This window comes from Nannobrachium achirus (genome assembly GCF_963921795.1).
Source record: "Nannobrachium achirus genome assembly, chromosome: 20".
Lineage (NCBI taxonomy): Eukaryota > Metazoa > Chordata > Actinopteri > Myctophiformes > Myctophidae > Nannobrachium > Nannobrachium achirus.
In genome coordinates this window covers 41,411,936-41,436,418 of record NC_137827.1, presented here as the reverse complement: position 1 = coordinate 41,436,418, position 24,483 = coordinate 41,411,936, and the positions used below count along the sequence as shown (strand labels likewise).

Below are 24,483 nucleotides of genomic sequence, written 5' to 3'. Positions count from 1 at the left end.
CTAGGAAATACCACAACAGTACTTAATTGTTTTTTCATTTACATTATACATGGAAATGATCTTTTCTTAATATTATTAATTACAATTGTCCACACCCAAGCCTTAAACAAAGTTAATTTATATTGTACATTTGTACACTCTCAGGGTTAAATTAACATTGTGTACGCATTTGTAATGCTGTCATAAGTCCTGCACATTCTGTCGTAGTATCATACATCATTGATTTTCAGATATGCAGTATACAGTGGTTCTCAAAGTGCTTTCGGGAGGGGTTCCAAATGGACCCTTACAGGTAAAATCGTACCATTTGTGGGCTCTCAGGAGTTATGGGAGACCTTGAATGATTGCACACAAAGAGAGGTCCCGCACACTGTCCAGAACTTGCAAAAAAAAAGAAAGAAAAAAAAGCAGGTGTGCATTTGGACCTTCCTTTTGTGCCACGCACCTGTCATCATCCTTTGAGATTGAAGGCAGTGTCCCCTAAGATTGGCCATTAACCCATTTAGAACGGGTACACATTTTGTGTATCATTATTTTATGCTTTAACTATTGAAAAATAGCAGATATACAAGCTCACAGCGCGGCACCGAGTGCCGCGCTGCGAGCTCGTAGATCTGCTATTTTTGAAAAGTCGTGAACATTAGAATTTTGACCCGATTCTATAAGTGTCTTTTGAATCCTTCTAATTCTAGGCCTAAATGGGTTAAATAAAGGGGGGGGGGGTCTGCTATGACTGGGGTCCTCCACCTCCTATGACCTGGACGACAGTCTTGCCTCTGGCGTGACCCTGCTCCACCTTCTCCATGGCCTTGGGGACCTGAGAGAAGGTGAACTGCTCCTCCACTACTGGCCGGATCTGGGGAGCACAAACACAAAGGTTCATTTATCATAGGTACTCAGGATAGGTTTCGAGTGGTTAAAGAATATCCTTTACTGAGCTTCTGGATAAAATTCTGTACTTAAAATATAAAACACCAATAATTATGCTCAGGAAAAGGATTTGGAACGCCCCTATTCCCCTTGCAGAGAGCAGTCCTGGTCTTCTGGCGGCATTTGGTGGTAGTAAAGGAGCACACAATCAATCAATCAAAACGCAAAGGGATGATTCAGTAAAAATAATATTACATTAAAGATGGTCCATTAGTGTGCTCCAGTAATTAACCCTGCACAAAATGACTATTATAATTTGACTAAGGATATAAGAAGCATTGATAGTAAATACCGAAACTCATTTTCAATGCATTATCATGCACTAACACTCACACTATGAACTACTGAAGGAAAGCAACCTTCACCAGGGGAAATAGGCCCCAGTGCATTTTAGAGTAATTCAAGAGGAAATAGATTTGAATGATGGAAAACAGTAAGGGAAGGAATTGGTCATGGAATATGGAAAAGCGTGATAGAATGAATGGTACCTGTCCTGCATCCACCATTTCACAGATGTCATCCAGGGCAGGACCACTCGGTGCAAAGAACCCCCAGCGGTAGTGGACGCCTTTATAGAGATGCTGAGAACAAACACAACAACAAGACAAACAGTGGGTTAATGTGAGACCCATTTTCATTTTTCTATTCTTTTTTTATTTTTTCATAAATGAAAAACAAATTCAAACATTTATCAAAAAAATAAATTAAATACTAAAAACAAAGAAATTCCATTAAAGAAATATATGCAAACTGGTTCTTGCCCGGGGGGGGGGGGGGGGGGGGCAGTATATGAGGGATTGAATGTAGGAGTTTCAGAAGTAATGGTGGAGACCTCAGACGTATCAGTGATGTCAGTCATATCCAAATTTGGGCATTGTTTCAGCATGCGGCTGTTACATGTGCAGTATACAGGCGATGGTATCAGTGATCAGTGAAATTTGGGCACTGTTTCACCCGTTTATGCCCATATATGGTGTTCCGTGTTCAGGCCAGTCGGTGACATCAGTACTATGACGTCAGAGTCAGACAGCGGACAGACATTCGCTAAATTAATAGTTAGACACTGTATATGCAACATCAACATGCATTCAAAATACAGAACAATTCATTGATTACCGTAAATGACATAATTATCCTGATTGGCATAGACATACTCGCCGATGCCGATACCAGCATCTTAGGGAGTATCGGCATCTTTTCCGATACTGGTAAGATTTCTACCCCGGTAGAAGTGATTTATGACCCCATAACTGGCTCCGCCGGTGTTCTGAGAGCCCTATTGTGGTGCATTCACTTTGTTTATATTTTTCCAATCAGACGACACGTTCCAAAGAGGCTACGGGAGGTAGGCCTACATCTGAGGAAAGGAGCCCCACAGTGTCAGGTGACTGGGTGGGGACACCGTCCACTTTTCACACATAATCCCTATTCAGACTTTAGCGATACAAAAGGACAAATGAGTTGTCTCAGTCTTTTGTGCAGTGTGTGTGTGTGTGTGTGTGTGCGCGTGCTTGTATCACTATACTTGTGTGGACCATTACTGTTATGTCCAGTGGTGTGTTCTAGAATCTTTTTGAGGGCATACTATAATCTACGATTCGCGGCCATTCCTGTGACCAGCGCATACGCCAGTGCATAATACCTATCAGATATGCTACTTTGAAAGGTTCACGAGGGCAGGCGCTATTTCTCTCTTTTTTTTCACAGCATACGGCGTAGACCCCCGTATCAGGTAGAACACAGCACTGTGTATGTCCCCACAAGTATAGAATTTGAGAAATAGACAATTTTACCTGGTTAGGATTAGATATTAATAAAGGAATTATGCCAGATTTATACAGTTTGAGCAGGTGCCGCACACTGAAAATAGTAGATCTAAAAGCTCACAATACGTCGCAATGTGACACGGTATGCGCTTGTAGATGGATCATCTTCAGGATGAGGCAAAAAATGGCATTCATTAAATCACTGTCCTAAAACATTGATGTTCTCACAAGTACAGTAATACGAACGAGTGTGTGTGTTTGGGGGAGGGACTTAACATTGTAGCCTCAGGCAGTATTACATGACGTGGATTCCCAAGCCCTATTTGGAAACCAGGACACCTTATCTTCTGCACCAGTTGACGGCGCTCTAGTTCTCCTTTCTATACCAGTGCATGTGTATTGTGTGTGTGTGTGTGTGTGTGCGTGCGTGCGTGCGTGCGTGCGTGCGTGAGTGCGTGCGTGCGTGCGTGCGTGCGTGTGTGTGTGTGTAAATGTTAGCAGTGGTGAAACCTAGTGGTATAAGAAATGCTCAGATTCTTTAAAAGTAACAATACCACAATGTCAAAATACTTGGTTACTAGTGAAAGTCCTGCATTGATTTTACTTGAGCAAAAGCAAAAGTATTGGCATCAAAAGATACCTAAACTACAAAAAAAAAAGTAAAAGTTCTCCTTATGCAGATGCAGAAATGACAGATTTAGCCATTTTGTAGTTCAGCTATTCTCCAAAAGAAGTAAAAGAAATTGTTTAATTGGTTAATGTATGTTTTGAAATAATAAACCAAATCTATTAAGTTATAACAGCAGAAATAACCGTATAAAATGGAGTAGAAGCGTTGAAGACTACATAAATACTCAAGTAATGTACAAGTACCTCAAAATTGTACTAATTCAGTACTTGAGTAAATGTACTTAGTTACTTTCCAACCCTGCCCTGAAGACATACTATACCGTTGCCTCCAGCCTAAAAACCCACATCCTTTCTCACCATGTTCCCTCCCATCCTCTTCCGTTCTGCACCTGTCAGATTTCCACTGTAGATGTGTCTTTTGACACATAAATATTGCAGTCTTCTTTTTTCTTCTTTTTTTTTTACTTCAGTAGCCCCTTTCCCTGATTTCTAAATCCAAGTACAAGCCTCAAGCCTCAAGCCACAAACCATAGGTACAGTAGCCATGGATGAATAATAATAACATTACAATAATATATAAAATAATAACATTACAAATAAAAAATATAGTGAAGGAGTTGCAATCAGTGCCTCCTGAAAAGACTTATTTAAACTGCATCCATAATATTTCAGTATAATACCCCCCTGTAGTACCCCAGTCTGCATACCCCTTGGGGTACACAAAGCCCCATCTAGAAACAACTAAGTATTATGTTATGCTGCAGGTTAGGCTCAACACACTCCAAGCCTTGAAAGAAAGCGAAAATAATTGTTCATCCATACATTTCTGTCTCAGAGGTACTTTCCCCAATTTTAAAATGTTTTTAAATTGTTTTTATTATGTTTTGACACTTGCTTTGGCAATATAAACGTATGTTTTCTCATGCCAATGAAGCTCCTTTGAAATCGAATCGAATTGACAGATTTAAGCACCCAATCACTTATCAGGTAGAGTAAACTCAGTGGGGGGAATCCTTTGTCCTTTTTTTCTTTTTCTTTTTCGAGACACCGTATTGAGATCCAGAGAAGAACAATTGCACCTGTACACAGCAACATCCCTGTGGGACACCCTCTCTTTGTTCCTTATCAAAGCTATTGTACTCATGGTCTCTGTGGCATAAAGTGTGACAAAAAACGAACCGACTGAACAGCGCTCCATGGCACAATGGTGTCAACTTTGGGTTAACAGGGCATGGGGGTGTGTGCCATTCAGCAGCGAAGAGCATCTCAATGTTTCCATCCTATTGGTGCATGTGTCCTCAATGTTTCCATCCTGTTTCCCAAACAGTGGGTCTGGGACCCATTTGTGTGTCACTGACTATGGGTTCTATGGGTCACGACTCGAGTAAAGATCCCATTTGCTTTTCCTTAATTAAGAAAAATATATATTTCAATTAGTTTTTTTTTTTTTTTAAGATTATATAATTCTATACATTTCGCTTTCTTAGAAACAATTAAAAGCAAGTCTCTTGCACACCTGCAAGGCAATAGATGCGTCGAGGAGAAGACAAAACAATGATCCAAGGAACTGAAAAAGAGAAAAGCTTTTGTATCATATCTTCATATCAAGAGCTAGCTTGTCGATCTGCTATTTTCTCTAGTTTGGGTCCCAGGCTCTTTTGGGTCTTGACCTAAAATGTTTGGGAACCACTGGGGTAGATGATTGTAGAATAATATAATCTGAAGTTAACATGTAGTTATGTGATTCCATTTCCCATTTTATATGATATGTTTTCCTCATCATCCCCATATGCAATGTGAGAACAATGGTGTTCGGAGCTATCACATCCATACTGGGAATGAACATGTTTATGTTACTAGCATCCTGGCGCCATAAATGTCTATATATATGGGGATATATAATCACCATTCTCATCAACCCTTCCAGACACTGGAGATTGACAGTTGTTGACTCTATCCATTGTTGATCCATACATGTGAGACATACTGATACCCCCTTCAACCTGCCTCCATCAAACAAGGGCCCCATGTCACGTATGTCCCAGAGACTAGAAACTGCTCAGTTCTGTGTTCTTTCACCTTCCCTGGCTGTGACCCTCAAGAAGGGTGCTAGTTCTGCTGTCTAGTGAACTTTGTAAATCATGGGTTGAGGTGTCAAACTGCATCCTGGTATTGTTGTGTATGGCAAACCTACTGTAGGTGGTGTTAGTTGCTTAGTTGGGCTTCCTTCGAGAAAATAGCTGATCTACATGCTCACAACATCTAGATTGGCTATTTGCTACTTTTGCACACAACATTAGTAGTATATATAAAAATATTAAATATAAAATATAAAAAAATAAAATATGTCAATAATGTATGAAACCACTCATGTCATTTCAATACCTGGGGGCAAACCCCTCACATAAAGTACTGTACTTGGGAGGGGAAAAAAAGTCTCATGGGTGAGTCAGTAGGATACGTGAAAACACAGAAATGTGTGTTGAGGAATTAATTGGCAAGTATTGATGTCGACTGACGAGTGAACAAGTTTATTATTTCTTCCATCTTCTCTTCTGGGGGGTACCTGGCACAAAATACTTTCAGATGGCAGAGATCTGTGGCCTGCATATGCATTTGGTAGTCCTCAACATGAAAATGTTTGAGAACCACGGCTGTAGATATTATAAGTATGAAAACAATGTAATTCATCCAGGCAATATAATAACTGAAACTACTGTACTCCCCTGGATTCAGTTCAGTTAATTTAATTTCCTTATCAGACAAACTTTCTCCTTCAAACCACACTCACTAGCATCCGTTGAAACAAGTACATACTGTGTATTTTGCGGTCACAGGCTGGGTGAGATGTCACGAGCGGAGTCACTGACTCACTCACACACACACACACACACACACACACACACACACACACACACACACACACACACACACACACACACACACACACACACACACACACACACACACACACACACACACACACACACACACACACACACACACACACACACACACACACACACACACACACACACACACACCCTCACCAAAACCACTGGTGCACTGCACCAACGCTGTGCAGCCGCTCACAGTTCACCACAGTGGTCAGGCTGACAGGATACCACACCACAGTGCCACACACAAGAACTCAAGGGGGGCTCAGGAATGAGGCATAAATAGTTTTAAAATCCAACTGTACTGTATGTAACATTCTGACTATGTACAGTATAGGCTAACTATTATGTTGCCAAATAAGTGCAAGATTGTAGCTAGGTACAATGGGCTTATACTAATATATAAAGGTTTACCTCCAAAATGCCTTTTTTTCTATCGAATACTCACGCCATGGAGACTTGAGTTCAAGAGTATTTTTTATCGCATTCCTAAGCCAATAATTTGATTATAAGAAATCTTCCCCCATTGGGCCTTCAAAGAGTTTCCGCAAATCATTGCGACAAAAACAAAAAGGTATTATTGAACTGAAGTCTCCATGGGGTGAGTAATCGATAGGAAAAAAAAAAAGTCATTTTGGGGGTGAACTACTCCTTTAAGCGCTTCTTTATAATATGCTTTGTTGTGGGTTTTTTTTGTTGTTTGAGAAGGATTGAGAAATTCTTTGAAATTGTTGAAAACGTTCAGCAACAATGACAGACACATGCCCAAAATAAGGACACCACATTGAAGGTGGTTAACGCTAAATCTAGGCAATGCTAAAACAGAGCAACGCTATTGAGATTTTGTCATGTAAATTTGAACTAACTGTATACCTTCAACCCGTACAGTAACAGAAGGGAGAACTAAAGTCTATTGACTTTGCTTCATTGACTGTTAGATTAGGTAAATCATACTTGTAAAAACGATTTACTGTAACTATAAATAAAGTCGCTCTTCCTACACAGAAAGTATGACGAGTTTCCAATGTCAAACATCTATGACCGAAGAGGATGTGAACTAATCATTGTAGTGCTACCTACAGTATAGTCATTGTTGTCCTATTGAATAAAATATATCTCTCTGCTGTCGGGCTAATCTCAATGGAGTTTTTACTACATTTCATTGGTTAAATATTTGTTAAAACAACACAAAGACTTAAAGGGTGTTCAAAATAACGCTGATTTATGAGAAAAAAAGAAAAGAGGGCTAAACAGATGGAGTTAGCTAGTTTGGCAGACAGTGTGAGGATCCAGTGGAGTTAGGAGGTTTTGGCCGAAGTGCTTTTTACTACTTTTCATTGGTTCAATATTTTTTTTTACCCAAAACACGTAAAGGGTGTTCACTAGCACTGATTTACGAAAAAAAAAACTGAAAAATTTAGTTTTAGAATAGATGGTTTCTGCCAGACAGCGACGATATATATTATTGTCCCCTATTTTTTGTCTATTTTATAAATAAGAGATGAAAATGAAATGGGGGAGAAAGCTCTGTCTGTGCAGCGCAGTCTGTTCAGTCTCTACAGTATTGAAATGACAACGAATGCAGCCATAATGGAAAGATAAGGAAGCCATAATAAAGGTGTGGTTTCCTTTAACCTAAAAGAAATTGTGCTTTGTTAAAAGTGGTTAATCGGACAAATCAATGTAGTGGATTATTTCAAAAGATCTATTGAAGGTTTTCGTGTTTATTCAGTGATATAGTAGACACTTCTCTGTCATTCAATTAATAAAAAAAAAGAATCATATAATAATCTCTAAGAAAATAATCAAGTGCTGCTGCCCCAGTTCACACTGTAGTGATCAGTATAGTCTGAACAAGTACAGTGTTCACAGTTCACACTATACTTGAGGGAGAAATAACTTCTCCCATCCAACACTGAAAAGTGTTTATTGCGCTGTTCATTCCAGAAGAGATCGGTTATCCATTGATCAGATAAATGGACCCTGTAGTCCATGAGTAATGGATTCATATCCCTTACATAGAGACACAATGTGGTGGTGTTTCTTTGTGTGAGGCTTTCATACGAGTCAGATTCAGTGACTCACAACCTGGCACACTGCTGGTTGTTACTGGAAGAGGGACGGTCTGGCTGCCTTGGATTAAAGCTACAATCTGGGACTTATTTGAATTAATAAAACGTTATTTTAACTAATTCAGTTATATGAAGTGCACTGAGACAATAGATGCGTACCCATCTTTAATGTAGTTTGGACATCTCTCTCTGTCAGGAGAGACTTATAGATTGTTACTTTAAAGGACCATATTGTTGCTGTCGGGCAGAAACCTCTTATCTCCGTATATTCTTTTGTGTTTTGCCAATTATCGGCAGTCCCACAGTTTTGGAATCACTGAACTAGACCAGTGGTTCTCAAACTGTGGGTCCGGTCCACATGATTTTTGGGAGGGTCCCCACTCCCCAGATGACATTGTGAAGTGTGAAGTGACAATTTGAGGACTTAATCGACTTTTAAAAGACCATTACTGCATTAAAAGTAATCAACAGACTCTACTATAAAAACGGGTCAAATATTGTCAAAGTTGTCAAATAATATAAGAAAGAGGAGAGAAAATAGCCGATCTACAAGCCGATCTACGCTTTTTGCTATTTTTACAATATTTATCTGTGGAACCAAATTCAAACCAAATTGATCACTGCAACTCCTACAATTCCAAGTGCTTGCCAGGGTGGGGGAGTCCCCGGTTCAAATATGATCATTTTGGGGGGGTCACGGCCTGAAAAGGTTGAGTACCATTGAGCTAGCTAGACTAAGCCCGGTGGTGACAGCACTGACCTTGAGGGCCTTGGTGGCCACGGTGGCCCCTGTCTGCAGCATGCCGTCACAGATGCCCAGCGTGTCGGTGTTCTGGAGGAAGGGCGTGACCAGGGTGATGTACTTGGAGCCGCTCCAGGGCTTCAGCAGGCCCAGCGCCCAGCGCTCTGTATCGCCACCCACGTTGTCCAGGATCAGGTCAAATCTGGGAGAGAGAGGAGAGGAGGGACGGGTCAATTGATTGATTGATTTCTTAGACTTTATTCTAAAACGGCTAGTTCCATTCCTTGATTCTGATTGGCTGGGTGCCATGGTATACCTGAGACTGTAACCCATACCTTGAATCAGTTTATATCAAAGCCAGGTGCGTTATTTCTTTCCACTGTGCCGTGAGGCTGAACTAGAGAAGCGAGCGTTTGATTTCCTCTCAAATCCTGCCGTGCGGGTGCTTCTAAGCACCGCCCGCATGCATAGGACAGTGACTGAATGGCTCCGGGCGGGGCTTGTAAAGGCAACAAGCGCCCTCTATTCTCCAGGCACCACTCGGCTGTTTAGCTTAGGTTGCTATGCTAGCGTTTTTGATGTGATACATAGCAGCTAAATCTGGATGAAAATAAACATGTGTATGGATCGAATATGGTTCTTAACTTCTTAACATGAGACTGATCTAACACAAGTGTTGTTTCCAGGTTGTTTCCCTATTTTTTTTTTTTGCAAAAAGAATGACGTGACTTTGTAAACACACACTGGCTTCCGTAAGTCCCGTTCCTGCTGGTAAACGCAAGGACATGTCTCTTCCTGGTGGCGGAGAAGTGTACTTTTTTCTTTAAATAATGCAATGCTATGATATTCATGTTGCAATATTGTGACCGTTTTAGAAAAGCAATAAGCCACGCGAGGCTTGTGGTTACCGGGGGAGTATACACCGGTAACCACTCGCCTCTTGTGGCTTATTGCTTTATTAGAGGTTTGCATTAGCCTGATCTCAGACTCAGCTCACGCAATAGTCTGAAACTGTGCCCTATTCTGAGCGATTTACGGGGGAGGGACTTTTTTGCGAGTGATCGCGACGCACGGTAATCGAGACGCACGGTGGACGCGACGCACGGTCACGGAGTGTGTGTGTGTGTGCGTGTGTGTGTGTGTGTGCGCGTGCGTGCATGTTACACTCACTTCTCCAGTGTAGCTAGAGGTAGCTCAACCGGCCCAGCAGTGTAGTCCACCACGTGGTCAGCTCCCAGTCCTCTGACCAACCGCTCTGCATTCTGGGAGCATGTCACTGTCACATGGGCTCCCCATGCCTTTGTCATCTGACCACAACAGAATTATATATAATGTGATTAGAATAATACGGTTCATTTTATTGTTCAGTTAATGATTAAAGGAATTTAAATCAAATCACGCAAAGCAGTACACAGTATATCTTGAGTCATGTCATCAACATGGATCGGTCCCATTTAGCGCCACCATCAGGCCGATTTTTTCAAACATTTTTGGACACTGCTCTTACAGATTCTGCTGTAAAATCACGCAAAGCGGTACACAGTATCTCTAAAGTCATGTCATCAACATGGATCTATCTGTCCCATTTCCCATATTCCCTCCTGATTGGCTACCATTGCCTTCTAAAGGTTGTGTATGCGACCTGGCGGTCGCTTACCTCCCAATTAGGGAGTCTTACTGGTAGTTATGCTTTTCCTATCCATGTGAATAGATATCTCTGTCTGTAGGTCACGCCTGACACTGTGGTTCCCCTAACACATCACTGTGACATCACAGGTGACATCACCTATGTAAAAGTCCATTTACGGGTATTCCCCAGAATCCATTTTATGCCAATATATGAAGATCCCTGATGTAATCAATATACATCACTGGCCAGATGGCTAAGACATGACTGTGTGGCTGGTTCAGATAGGGATTTCCATGTACAGGGATTTTATGTTGTGTGATGTCATGGGAACCACTCTAACAGTATCCCTTTTATGCCCATATATGGAGATCCCTGATGGACTTCATATGGGAATGGCCATATATGGAGGATGACACCCCATATCTGTGTGGCTGGTTCAGACATGGATCTCTATGTATGGGCATAAACGGATGTACCATATTCAGTACATGGATCTCCATATATGGGTGCCAGGGGTCTCCATATATGGGTAACTGGTCTGATATACTGTACATCACTGGCCAGATGGGCGAGGTCGCATGTCGCCTTGAGGCGTCTTACTAGTAATAAAATACTGCTACCAACTACAACAAATATTGTTATTTGTTTTGGCATTTTGCCAGCTGTGGGAATACATACATGTGTACACAATACATATGTACAGTACAAGAGCATACAGTACAATGCTACAGTTGTGTAACGTGAGCTATTTGGGCCACATATAAACCATAATGCTACCATGTAACACATTTTGTAAAGCCCTCAAGCAATGTGTATCACCTACCACCTTTATGGAGCATAATTTATATAACGCCTTTGTTTATTTTTGGTTCGACTCATTGCTGCCGTTTCTTCTATGGCCACTGTTTGCGCTCTGCTAATGTACTAGTACTACTATTTTTATAATTGTGTTAAGACGAGATTGAGAATTTTCTTAAAATCCGTCCCGCAAGATAATTTGGGGAAGAGGAAACTTTATTCATGAACATACTAATGACCATGTACGATTGTACGTATTAACCTATCTATGCATGTCACAGCTGATCTCTGGCTGTTCACTTGCTGCTGTCTCTCACTACCGCTGCGGTCTATCATGCAGTTTTGTTGTGGGTAGGCTACTTGGAAAACAATAGACAGTATTTAACACTGTGGTTAACACCCCTCCAGACAACCCCCCAATCTGTCCCAGCAAGAATGCATTGGTCCCAAATTCTCCAATGCAGTCACAGATAATTTCTCCTCTTTGCAGTCTCTGCGTGTCTAACCCTACACCCTGGGTTGAAAGCTGTGCACTGTGTGTTGAGCAGAGTAGTCTTTAGCTTCATAGATAGAGATAGATTTTTTATTTTTTTAACGCAATTGTGTGGCCAAATTTACAATTTGCTTTGTTCACAGTCTAGAGGGTTTAAGGGGTTAAAGTACCTGAATAGCAAACGTTCCCACTCCACCTGAGCCTCCCAGAATCAGGATCCTATGAGGAAGGAGAAGTCATAAATATGAAAATATGTTTTCTTCATGTTATTGTAAGCATCCCATCTGCGGTATTAGGTCAGAATCTTTCTGTGTCCTGGGCGAAAACCTTTTCTTCCTTTTCACTGAATTCAAATGTGCTTTTCTAATGTGTTTCCTTTGTTTCATGTTTTGTGTAACGCACATTTAATTGCATTGTTGTTGAAATGTGCAATGAAATACTGCCTTCCAAGGTTTATGACCCTTTCCAAGGTCCTAAAAGCACCCAATGGAATAATGAACAGGCACACACAATGTTATCTCTAAATGTAAGCGTGCGCGCGCGTGCGTGTGTGCGTGCGTGCGTGTGCGTGCGTGCGTGGTGTGTACCTCTTCTTGGCACAGTTCTCCTTGGTAAGCCCACCAGTGTTGACCAGGCATGACCAGGCGGTAGCAGCCACGTATGGCATGGCTGCCGCCTCCACGTGACTCAGTGACTTTGGCTTACGGGACACCTGAACACAACAACAAGAGAAGGAAGCGATGAGGATGGCAGCCCCTCCACTTCCTCCAACCCACCCCAGTGTTGATTTTGACAGCTGTTGATTTAGTTTGTCATATTTTAGTCATCTAAAATGTTTTAGTTTTAGTCTAGTTTTAGTTGACTAAATCTACAGTTGATTGCGTTAGTTTTAGTCATCTGAAAGGTTTTAGGTTTAGATCAACACTTCCTTGTTTGCATCGAGGCGACGTTGCGCTCACTTTCACTACTGTAGGCAAGGAAATATATATATTTTTTTTACTTGGGTCAATGTATTCATTTATTTAGTAAGTAAACGTGCAATAAGCGGGATAACCTTCAGGTTGATATGCCACCTCCACTCCGCATCGGTGGCATATCAACCTGTCGGGCTCCTATCACTCTGATAATGACCGCTGAGCGAGATGTTATCCCTTACGTAACAATCGTGAATGTGTGTGTGAAGCTGAACAATATACCTCATTGGCACTCAGCACCACAAACTCAGCCAAGCTACCCTGCTTCCAGGGTGGTATTGCAGCCCAAACCTGACAGAGAGACAAACAATGCAACACATGATTATCTGACAACACAATGTCTGCCTCATGACAAGCTAATGAGCTTTTCTCGACAGAAGGTCTACAGAACATTGACGCAGTTTGCCCAGGTTGTATGTCACTGTACAGTAACGTATCCATCCTTTCGCCCCAAGGGGAGCGTGGTTATGCAAGACGAAACAATGTGACGCTCCACATTTCTGCGTTGCTTGGATTAGTAAACAAAGGAAGAGGGAAGGGGGAAGTCCTTTCAAAATACAAGCTCAGTGGATGACTTCATGAGTGGGCAGAGAGAAACGCTTGTTAACTTTTGACCTGTTTTCCCGATTTCACCATAGGTGAAAATGTTCAATATATGCTTTAAAATGTTCACAAAATAACGTTATTTTTTGTTAGTTTTTTCACAATAACCATTCCACATGATTGGTGTTTTTGACAACTTCTCTAAAACACTTATTTGCATTTCACTCTAACTACTAAATTGAATGTCACACAGTATGACTACTAAGGCATAATCGAACATCCATAACACACGTCACGTACGCACTAGGGTTTTTAGTAATCTAATTATTCGACCTCAAAGTATTGGAATAGTCGAATATTCGACAGGACTGGCCAAACTGTCAAATATTAAGTAAGCAAGAGGCGAACATTGTGAAAATAGCCGATCTACATGTAGATCTGCTATTTTCACAATATTTATCTGCGGAACTGAGTCACATTAAATGTAATAGCTACAATTCTAAGTGCTTGTCAGGGTGGGGGTCCCCAGTTCAAATGTGTTTATTTTGGGGGTCACAGCCTAAAAAGGTTTGATAACCCCTGGTATAGAGCATTAACAAATTCATCCACCAGGGGCATTGACAACTCATTCTTATGACTTCCTATCTAGCCAAGCTTTATTAACTATATAAGAGAAAACAATAAAAAAAAAAGTGATTATTCGACTTCGATGAACAACGTCGAATAGTGACTTTGATATTCGAATATTTGGTGAATGCCCTAGTACGCACATGCACGCACCTCTATTCTATTATTATTCCCTCTTCTCTTACCTCGTCGCCCTCTTGGAAGTACTTAACGTCAAGGCCACACTCCATAATGACCCCAGACACATCTCTTCCCAGGACGAGAGGGAACTCACTGCCTGTCTGTTTGATGTTCAGAGGGTCCCTCTGCATAGACATGGTGGAGGAGCCATAGCCACCTGGATGGACAAACAATGACAAATAAAACCTTCGTAACGTCGTTGTCGGGTGGAAACCTTGTATGTCCAAGACCGTTCGTTTTGTATTTATCATTTTAAAAATGAACTAAACTAGTGAAAACAGCAGATCTATAATGTGTGCTTGTAGATCGGCTGTCTTCACTACAGTTGTGTGACAGCCTTGTATGATGAAGCAGGGCATTGCTTGGTGAAAACTGAAACTTGGAGATACAAGGTTTCTGCCCGACAGTGACGATAAATAGAATCTTCATAAAACCTTCTCGATTCTTCACACAGTACATGCAAATCAGTGAAAACACACATGCAGATTCAATCAACTGCTATCATGTCATGTCCTATATACCAGGGGTCTTCAACGTTTTCAGGCCAAGGACCCCTTGGTTGAGAGTAGTGTTGTAGTCGAGTCCACCTAAAGCGAGTCCAAGTCAAGTCCAAGTCATATGCATGTATGTATGTATGTATGTATGTATGTATGTATGTATGTATGTATGTATGTATGTGTGTGTGTATGTATGTATGTATGTATGTATGTATGTGTGTGTGTATGTATGTACGTGCGTGGGTGCGCGCGTGCGTACGTATGTACATGCGTATGTATGTATGTATGTATGTATGTATGTAGGTATATATGTAGACTACATTTTTATTTAGGGACGACTTTTGCTTTTGAAGAATTATATGAAAAATCATGAGTTAATTGACATTTATACCATTTATGGTATATGCGATACAGAAATCAAAGGATGACGTTAAAGGAAGATGGGGTAGGATTAAATAAGTTTTATACTTCTTCCTACTCCCTTTTGAACATGGAAAATCATTTGTTGTTGCCAGTGAGGCTTGTTTTGACTTGCTTTGTAACTTTAATTTTAAATTAATATTTCTTTTTAACTTTGTCAATTTTTTTTTAACATGTTCAAAATAAAGACTTTCATTCATTCATATGGGGTTCGAGTCCGAGTCAAGAGCCCCTGGGAGGGGGTCGAGTCCGAGTCGAGTCCGAGACCAATGGGAGGCAAGTCCGAGTCGAGTCCGAGACCAATGGTAGGCGAGACCGAGCCGAGTCCAGTTTTCTTTTTTTTTTCTTTTTTTTGATAGGTAGGCTGCAGAAAACAATATATATTTTTTTTTTCCGGGGACACAGACACAGACACACACACACACACACACACACACACACACACACACACACACACACACACACACACACACACACACACACACACACACACACACACACACACACACACACACACACACACACACACACACACACACACACACACACACACACACACACACACACACACACACACACACACACACACACAGGAGAGGTAGTTTTTTTTCCCATACCAATTTTCTGTCTAAGAACTAGACATTTGAGTTGCTACAATTACATTTTCTCCCAGTCAGAGAACAAGTACTTTAGTGTACAAATAAGACTTGGCATATACTGCAGTACAATATCCCAAATCACAGACGATAATTAGGACTATCCAGTCTAATATCATGATATGGATATAATATTGATGCCCATGCACCAAAAGGCCAAGTGATAACAAAAATAATATTATTTAAAAAAGAATTATGTCTACTACTGTAATCTATAACATTTTTAAACATTGCTGTTATAGTTGCATTGAAATAGAGCATGCATGATTTTTGCAAAACGTTTTTCAAACAAACTCTTATCTTAATATTTTATTTTGACTAAAAGCTAAAATAAATAAATAAGGTTTTCCCATTCAAACACATAGCAGTAGTACGTGCCTGTCTGCATTTCATTGTTTAAGGTGAGAAATGTAGGCTACCCTATGTCATTAGTCTGATGCCTTTCAAGTATATACTGTACAAGGCAAAACAATACCCCATGTCACTGCTTCAAGTTGTTTTGATTCGTTTTAACCTCTCTACAGGGACTTACAATGTTACACTTCTCTCTGTTGATCAGTGCACTTTAAAACTTTCGGACGAGGCTTGCTTAACGAGTAATAGACTACACCTGGAAATACAAAAAGACGTAAATTCTTAATCCAGCTGTGCAGGTGGACATACACATGATCACAAAGGCTTGTGTTTGGAAGCTGTTAGGATTTATTTATTTGGGGACACAAGGATATCCTGCAGGTAAGAGGAAAGTGGACTGTTGTGCTGTTGTCTGTTTGGCGAAAAAAATAACTTCTGGGAAGATTAGATGCTTGCTGCTGTGCTGAGCGGGGGGCTCTACGTGTGTGTGTGTGTGTGTGTGTGTGTGTGTGTGTGTGTGTGTGTGTGTGTGCATGCTACTGTGTGCCTATCAGATGTGCGTCAGAATGCTCCGTTACTTAACAAGGCAGCTCTCTTAATGTTAACGTGAATGCGCTCCTCATATGGATATACATTTATTCCATTGCATTGTAGTGATTTGACTCGAATGGACTCGGTGGGGGGCGAGTCCAAGTCAAATTAGACCAAGACCGAGACGAGTCCAAGTCAAATTAAGGGCGAGACCGAGACGAGACCGAGTCAGTGAAAATTTGGACTCGAGTCCTGACTCGAGACGAGTCATTGACTCGACTACTACAACACTAGTTGAGAGAGCGATGAAGCGGGGACTCCCACAACCTTCTCATAGATTCCATATAGTTTCATCGTTTGACAGCACGATCATCTGTGTATTTTGGATTCATGTATTGGTGTTTCAGATATTTAACCACTTGAACCGTCAATACTTAATAAACTTGACCTTTCACTCTGTACTTAGTCTGATCTTTTTACCCTCTACACAAAACATCTTTGCCGAAGATAGCCGATCTAAAAGCTTATAGATCTGCTATTTTTGGCTTAAGTTCTTAGAATTTGGACACTAGGGTTCACGTGGTTAATATAAAAAAGGGAGAAAAAAAGGTTTCTATCACACAAAGATTTGGAGGACCACCTGCAGTAACTCTGAGGACCCCCTAGGGGTCCCGGACCCCCTGTTGAAGACCCCTGCTATATACCATAGACTGGTAACTTTTAGTCCGGAAACTTTAGTGAGCTGCACATCTCTACACATTTTGTTTAAACAGCCTAGCCGCAAATTGCAACTCTTTTGTAACATGTTGAATCTAGAGTTGCAACACCAACCACTGGCAGGCTGTGGCAGCCCATGCATTCAAACAGAAAAGTGCTATCTGATTGTATCAAACAACGTTAAACTCACCAATATTGCAGCAATATGAAAAGCTTGAATTATCCTCTAAAATTTGGGCAATAACATGAAATTAATATATTCATTTTGATTTACCATGGCTGTTTTCTTGTACCAAGCCCCTTTGAAAAAGCAACTGTCCCCGTTAAGAACGTTTCGGGGCACCAAGCTACCCCATGTATGGAGATAATCCCATCGGGTCGGGCTCAATGCTGGTCATTGTGCCCTATGTATGGAGATGCTGGATGCCCTATGTATGGAGATGCTGAGAACCCTATATATGGAGTCTAATGGAGATAACCCAATGTGTCACATGAGACTATCATAATTTTTCTCATTTTTGTGTTGGTTGATTCACTTGTATAATGGTCAAACACAAAATATTTGTCTGCTTGTTGCATTTAAAAAGGTATTACATCAGGATGCTGCTAGCTCTATGCAAATGGCCCATGCATTAAGAACTGTAGTGTAGACAGAGTTATCAGCCTGATTGAGGATAGGATGAAGCTGTGTGTTCCGTGTGGAAGAGAGTTGCACCTCCCAGACGGCTGGAGACATCTCATGCCTGCAGGTACTCTGGCTGTACTCGTGCTACCTTGCGATACTCTTTGGCGTGTGTTCGCGGGCACTGCATCTCACACCAGCTGATGGGAACCATCTGGGCTCCTGCTTCACTGTGGGCAACGACCACTCCCAGCTCATTCTCTGCCGTAGTCAACAGGTAGTTCGACTGCACATCCCCCAAAGATATCACTTTAGCCAGTACAATGTCCCCTGGTCTGAAGCTTTTGTATGTTTCAACCTTGTCTTTCTCCGTGGCCCGTACATCTTCCTTCCTGATAGTGCCTCTGAAGCGGTCCTTCAGTGGTGTGGAGCCTACATAAAGGATGTGAACCTTGGCAAACCTGGGGTTAATGCTGGTCACCTTACAGGTGACTAGCGCTCCAACATCTGGCAGTCGTTGCGTCTCTGTTTCCCTCACCACTGAGATCACCGGTAGCTCCTCTCCTTCGTTTTTCCTCAGCACGTATCCTGCTAGTGAAGAATAGATGGAGCCGTGCCGAAGGTACACGCCTGTGCCGGGTATGCAGTCCTCTGTGCTGCATAGCTTGTCACCAGGAACACACAGCTTCACGAGCAACATGTTTCCAAGAAGTGCAGGACAGCAGAGCTGATGGCACTAATAGACAGCATGCGTTGCCGGGGCTGACGTCATGGCCCGCGCAACGGCAACAGCCATATACAGAGATACATGTGTCATTGGGACGTGTCATGTCGGCTCACTAAATAACTTTAAACAAGAGAATACCAGCACAGTAAACAACGTACGCGTTTCGGCGTATAGCCTTCCTCAGCGTTGTATATACAACGCTGATGAAGATATACAACGCTGAGGAAGGCTATACGCCGAAACGTGTACGTTGTTTACTCTGCGGCGTGCCACGCCAACATAATCATAATAAAAGTGCCTTAAATGACTGTTCCGTGAGTGCTGGTATTCTCTTGTTTAAAGTTACGTTCCCGACCGTGCACCCGGTAAAATTGCCCAGAGAAGAGAAGAGAAATGGAGTCGTGCTTGCTTCCTCTATGTAAAGAGGCTCACTAAATAACACCATCGACTTGACAGCTCTTCAACTAGGCTATATCACAGCAGCATTATAGACTTCATTGGCTTGGCTTACTCCATCTAGAGGGCTTAGCTTACTCCATCTAAAGGGCTAGGCAAGGCTGGGCATCTAGCAAAGCCTGTTGGATCCTCTCAGAGGGTCTTGCAGGCTAAAGGGCCTATCAGAGTACAGTCTGCTGTGAACTCATCACCGCGGTGTAGTTTTCTAGCTATCACCTAGGCTTTGTTATACTTTTTTAGGTGATAGCTGGCATAGCCAGCCTATATACTAATGCAGCTAACTAACTGCAGTATATATATATATATATATATATATATATATATATATATATATATACAATGGGGGAAATAAGTATTAGATACACTGCCGATTTAGCAGGTTTTCCCACTTCCAAAGAATGGAGAGGTCTGCAATTTTTGAGCGGTGGTCACACCGTCTCCATAGCGTGGCCGTGTGTGTGTGTGTGTGTCTGCCTGTATGTAGCCTGAGGAATGTGTAGCCTGAGGAATGTGTAGCCTGAGGAATGTGTAGCCTGAGGAATGTGTAGCCTGAATACCACTGAGTGACCAGAGAGGTTGAGCATCAACTGCAATACACACACACACACAGGCACCCCCCCCCCCCCACCACCGCTCAGTTCACACGGGTGTGATTTTTTATCGTATGTATACTTCAACTATGTGAGACAGAATCTAAAAAGAAATTCCAGGAAATCACATTGAATGATTTTTAAATAATCAATGTGCATTTCATTGCAAGAAATAAGTATTAGACACGCCTACCAATCAGCAAGAATTCTGGGTCTCACAGAACTGTCAAATATTTTTTAAGCAGTCCTCCTATTCTACACTCATTACCTGTATTAACTCATACCTCGCGATCCCCGTAGAGACCGTACATTTCCCGCTGTACCGCGCTGCCATGCCCGTAGAGCCCGCAAAGTTTAATTAGCTTTAATCATTATGAAAGGATTAAAAGTATTAGCGCAGATTTTCGCTGATTCTGGCTCTTTAGGCCCGCCCCCCTAACTGTATCCGGTCATTTCCGGTCTGGACCGGATCCAGCTTTCCGTATCCAGTCTGAGCCTGGGCCATAGTCCCGCCTCCATTGGTTTACTGTGTAACAGAAGTGGAAGCTACTGGGCGATGGAACGCTCGTTTTTCAATCGGATTCTTGCGTTTGGAAACTTTGATCCAGTCTCTACACGCCTGGATTATGATCCCCGCACATATCGTGCGTTTTGTGCGCGAACGTGTCCACGTGTTACCATTAGGGATGTCACCGAATAATCGATTTTCGAATATTCGTTATATTAATCAATATTCGATTTTAATATTTCATAATCGAAAATCGAAAAAAAAAATCTTTTTTTTTTTTTTTTTAATACCATTTTTTGGCTTAGTTAGTTAGTTTCAACCAAAATATAGAATATAGGCTAACAATAGTATTAATGATAATAGTAAATGGCCATTGATTTATTATTCACACCAGCACCAACTGTAAACTGTGTAGACAGAGTGAAGGAGCACAGCAGAGTGGCAGCTGCCTGCTACACACTCCCCTCCCCCCCTGTCTCAGACACAGGTGTGATTGATTCAGGCTTGATTGTTTGGTACTGGTGGCCATCATCAAAGAAAAGGGAAAACAGCGTCCTCTGTATTGTAAAGCATCACAGAATCTGTTCTTGAGAGATTAGGTGAACAGTACACTGGCACACTAAAAAGAAAGATGAAGAGTAGTAGTTAGGCTACCAATTACCTGAAGAGCCATGTTGTACATATGTAAATGTGCATTGAAATCCAGTAAAAAAAAGAAAAACAGAAGAAAAAAAAATGTTTTTTTTTTTTCTTTTTATAAAAAAAAAATAATATTAATTAATTATCGATTTTCGAATAATATTCGATTATTGCTATAGAATAATCGATTTTGATAAAGGTCCATTTTTGACATCCCTAGTTACCATAGCGCACAGTTGGCTTTTTTCAATGCGTTTTCATGTAAACACTGGCTGATAAGCAGAGATACAGCGTGGCAACGGATATGTCTTTTTCAATGGGGTTTTTTGTATTCGAAAGCTTGTCACCGAGTCTACACGTCTACTAGATGAGTCGCGCACAGATTGTGCACGATGCGTGCGCGTGCCCACGTTAAAAGGTAAGGACAATTTGGCAGCTGCTTACTACAGCTATGTTTAAAATGGCAGAGAAAAAGTTAATTCATCCTATTGACCCACGTTTTACATTGTTACCTGTATAAAAGACCCCTGTTGACACACTCAATCAATCAGTCTCCAACTTTTCCACTAGGGCGAGACCAAAGAGCTGTCTAAGGACCCAGGGAAGAAAATGGTAGACCTGCACAAGGCCGGGATGGGCTACAGGACAATAGGAAAACGGCTTAGTGGGAAAGCAACAACTGTAGGCACAATTATTGGAGATCAATTATCACAAAAAGTGGTAGAAATGAAAGTACACATTAATCCAGCCTACACAGATGATAGTGCTGTCAAGTCTAAATTGTATAAGAAATAATCCATGTACATTTTTAATCTGCAACTATACAATTATGTAGTGGGGGGGGGGTCCCTGCTTCATCTCTCTCAGAGCTAAGGGGTCCTTGGCCTGAAAACGTTGAAGACCCCTGCACTAGAAGAACTGTTGTAGTCACTATAGTCACACTCACACTTACCTCTCATGCTGACGTCAATGGGGTTGAGCCCCGCGGCGTGCACCTTGACCATGACCTCGTTGGGATAGTGGATGATGGGGAAGCTGGCGTTGTTAGTGAACCGCAGGACGTCGTTGCCGCCGTATTTATCGATGACCCAGGCGGGCATGGTGGTGGGCCGTCTGCTGGACAGACTGAACTGCCTGCTCTGAACCCCATGCTGCCTGGAGAGCAGCAACAGCCACCTACTGCACACCACCAGCTGTCTCAATGCAGCCATTCTACCCAATAACCCAACACACACACACACACACACACACACACACACACACACACACACACACACACACACACACACACACACACACACACACACACACACACACACACACACACACACACACACACACACACACACGTTCAACTTAAACCAGTGGTTCTCGAACGTGGGGGTTGGGACCCCAAGTGGGGTCCCTAAATTATTTTGTGGGGTCCCCATATGATTAGCTTAATGTAAAAAAAAATCTCACTCAACGGTAAACAAACCAACACACATTATAAGTGTTATGTACAGCATACATGGGCAACTGGCGGCCCGGGGGCCACATGCGGCCCCCACCTTCACTTAATGCGGCCCGCAGGTTAATACTGGAATACTGATATATTATTGGTTTAAAGGACAACTTTGTTTTTTTACAACAAGGGTTCATATTTTAGATCGTAATTAGAGAAAAGAAAAAGTGAGTGTTAAAATGTTTTCATTTGCTTCGTTCTATTGTTTTATCGCGTTTACCGTGCTAAAATGTGGGGCATGCGTACGCATGGGGGCATGCGTACAAGTGGCTAAATATGTCTTTTTAGACACAATAAGCCAGCAGTTTCTTTATTGCTATTTACAGTAACACTTCTAGCCCACATAAGTCACATCCAACCATGAAAGGTTGGGTTGTATCTTGGGAATGGGCTTATTCTGTGTAAAATCACATATTTAGCCACTTGTACGCATGCCCCCAAACACTGAAATAAGAATCTCTAAAACAATAGAAAGAAGTAAATGAAATAATTTTAACACTCATCTTTTATATTCTTAATCTAAAATATGAACCCTTGTTGTAAAAAACTAAAGTTGTCCTTTAAGCTGTTACAATTCCAAACATGACCTGCTTTAATTTCCGTCAGTCTATGTTAGTAGCTTAATGCCTAGCATAGTAGTATTAAAATGTATTTTTTTATGTCCAATGTATGAGTATATAACTAAATGCGTTTGAAATTAAATCAAAATGTTACATTTCAGGATTCCAATTAAAAAGAAGCAAAAATAGCCGATCAAAAATAAAAAATAAATAGCTTGTAGATCTGCTATTTTTGCTTCTTTTGTATGAGTTACTAGAATGACAAAGTAGAATGAAGGTGGAAATATAGTGGCCCTCGCCATCATCAAAGTTGCCCACCCCTGATGTACAGAGTATCTGCACATTTGTTAAGTAACAATTTAAGGACTTTGAAGACCGTTTTAATACCAAACTGGCCAAACTGTCAAATATTAAAGTTTTACTATGTAACTTTTTTTATAAAACAAATCTTAAAATTGTCCTAACTGTTAAATCGCTAAAGTTTTAGAACACCCACTCCGTTATTTTCAGCTTCTGAAGCCTTCTCTTTATATGTTTTCTATGAGCCGTGAGGGGGGGAGAATTTCGCGCCATGATGACGTAATCTGCATCATCTGTATACGTTGTGTATACGTTGCCCAATCACATCGCCGATCATGCACACATGGTACACTACCGGCCAATGCAGCGCATCGTGAAGTGGGGTCGCCATATTTGTAGTCGCCCGTGTGTCTCTTTACTCAAAAGCTAATCTCGCCTACCAGGCAGGGTGAAGTAGTCCGTTTCTCCGGAATGCCTGAACGCACAGGAACCAGGGACCCCTCTAAAGATAGCTCTCGGCGTTGTGGAGGCAGACGCGGGGGTGTGAAGGTACGAAAAACGGGCGAAAGACGCGAACGCGACCGCGGTTTGCTATATGGCTACTGACCACTAGTTGAGAATCTTACACAGTATAGCTTTAAGTAAGCTAGAGGCAAACATTTGAAAATAGCCGATCTACATGCTCACAACGTAGATCTGCTATTTTCACAATATTTATCTGTGGAACCGAGGCACATTAAAAGTAATACTTACAATTCCAAGTGCTTGTCAGGGTGGGGGTCCCCAGTTCAAATATGTTTATTTTGGGGGTCACAGCCTAAAAAGGTTTGAGAACCCCTGACCTAAACACTGCACTGAATTACTATTACTATCCCTAGCATGGTGTGCCCTCAATTTACTTGAGACTCAACAAAGCTCAGGAGAGGAAACTCAGTTGGAAATGTTACCCCCCGCGACCCGACTCCAGATAAGCGGTTGAAGATAGACAAAGCAGGCAATAACTTATGACCAATGCCGCTCAGTAACTATGCCTTTAAAATGCATAGAGTAACGTGAAATGTTTATGTTTCTATAAAAGGACAGCGTCTTCTTGGTTCAGCTTTGCGTTCATCATGCTGCT

At 41.6% G+C, this 24,483-nt stretch overlaps 2 protein-coding genes across 2 annotated transcripts; both read right to left on the bottom strand.

Annotated features, from left to right (window-relative positions):
- Window positions 1-727: 727 nt before the first annotated feature.
- On the bottom strand, window positions 728-24,228 carry rtn4ip1 (reticulon 4 interacting protein 1; the record flags this gene model as incomplete). The annotated part of the gene is made up of 10 exons (XM_080751068.1): window positions 24,117-24,228; window positions 21,952-22,211; window positions 14,288-14,439; window positions 13,155-13,223; window positions 12,546-12,670; window positions 12,129-12,177; window positions 10,208-10,344; window positions 9,056-9,239; window positions 1,419-1,511; window positions 728-856 (listed from the first exon to the last, which is right to left on the bottom strand). Exons 2-10 carry the CDS (start codon window positions 22,208-22,210, stop codon window positions 728-730), a joined length of 1,197 nt encoding a protein of 398 aa, XP_080607194.1. The 5' UTR covers window position 22,211; window positions 24,117-24,228.
- LOC308306382 (exosome complex component CSL4-like) lies at window positions 18,184-18,779 on the bottom strand (the record flags this gene model as incomplete). Its single annotated transcript, XM_080751349.1, has 1 exon — window positions 18,184-18,779. The coding sequence occupies one exon, from the start codon at window positions 18,777-18,779 to the stop codon at window positions 18,195-18,197; it is 585 nt and encodes a 194-aa protein (XP_080607475.1). The 3' UTR covers window positions 18,184-18,194.
- Window positions 24,229-24,483: the final 255 nt, after the last annotated feature.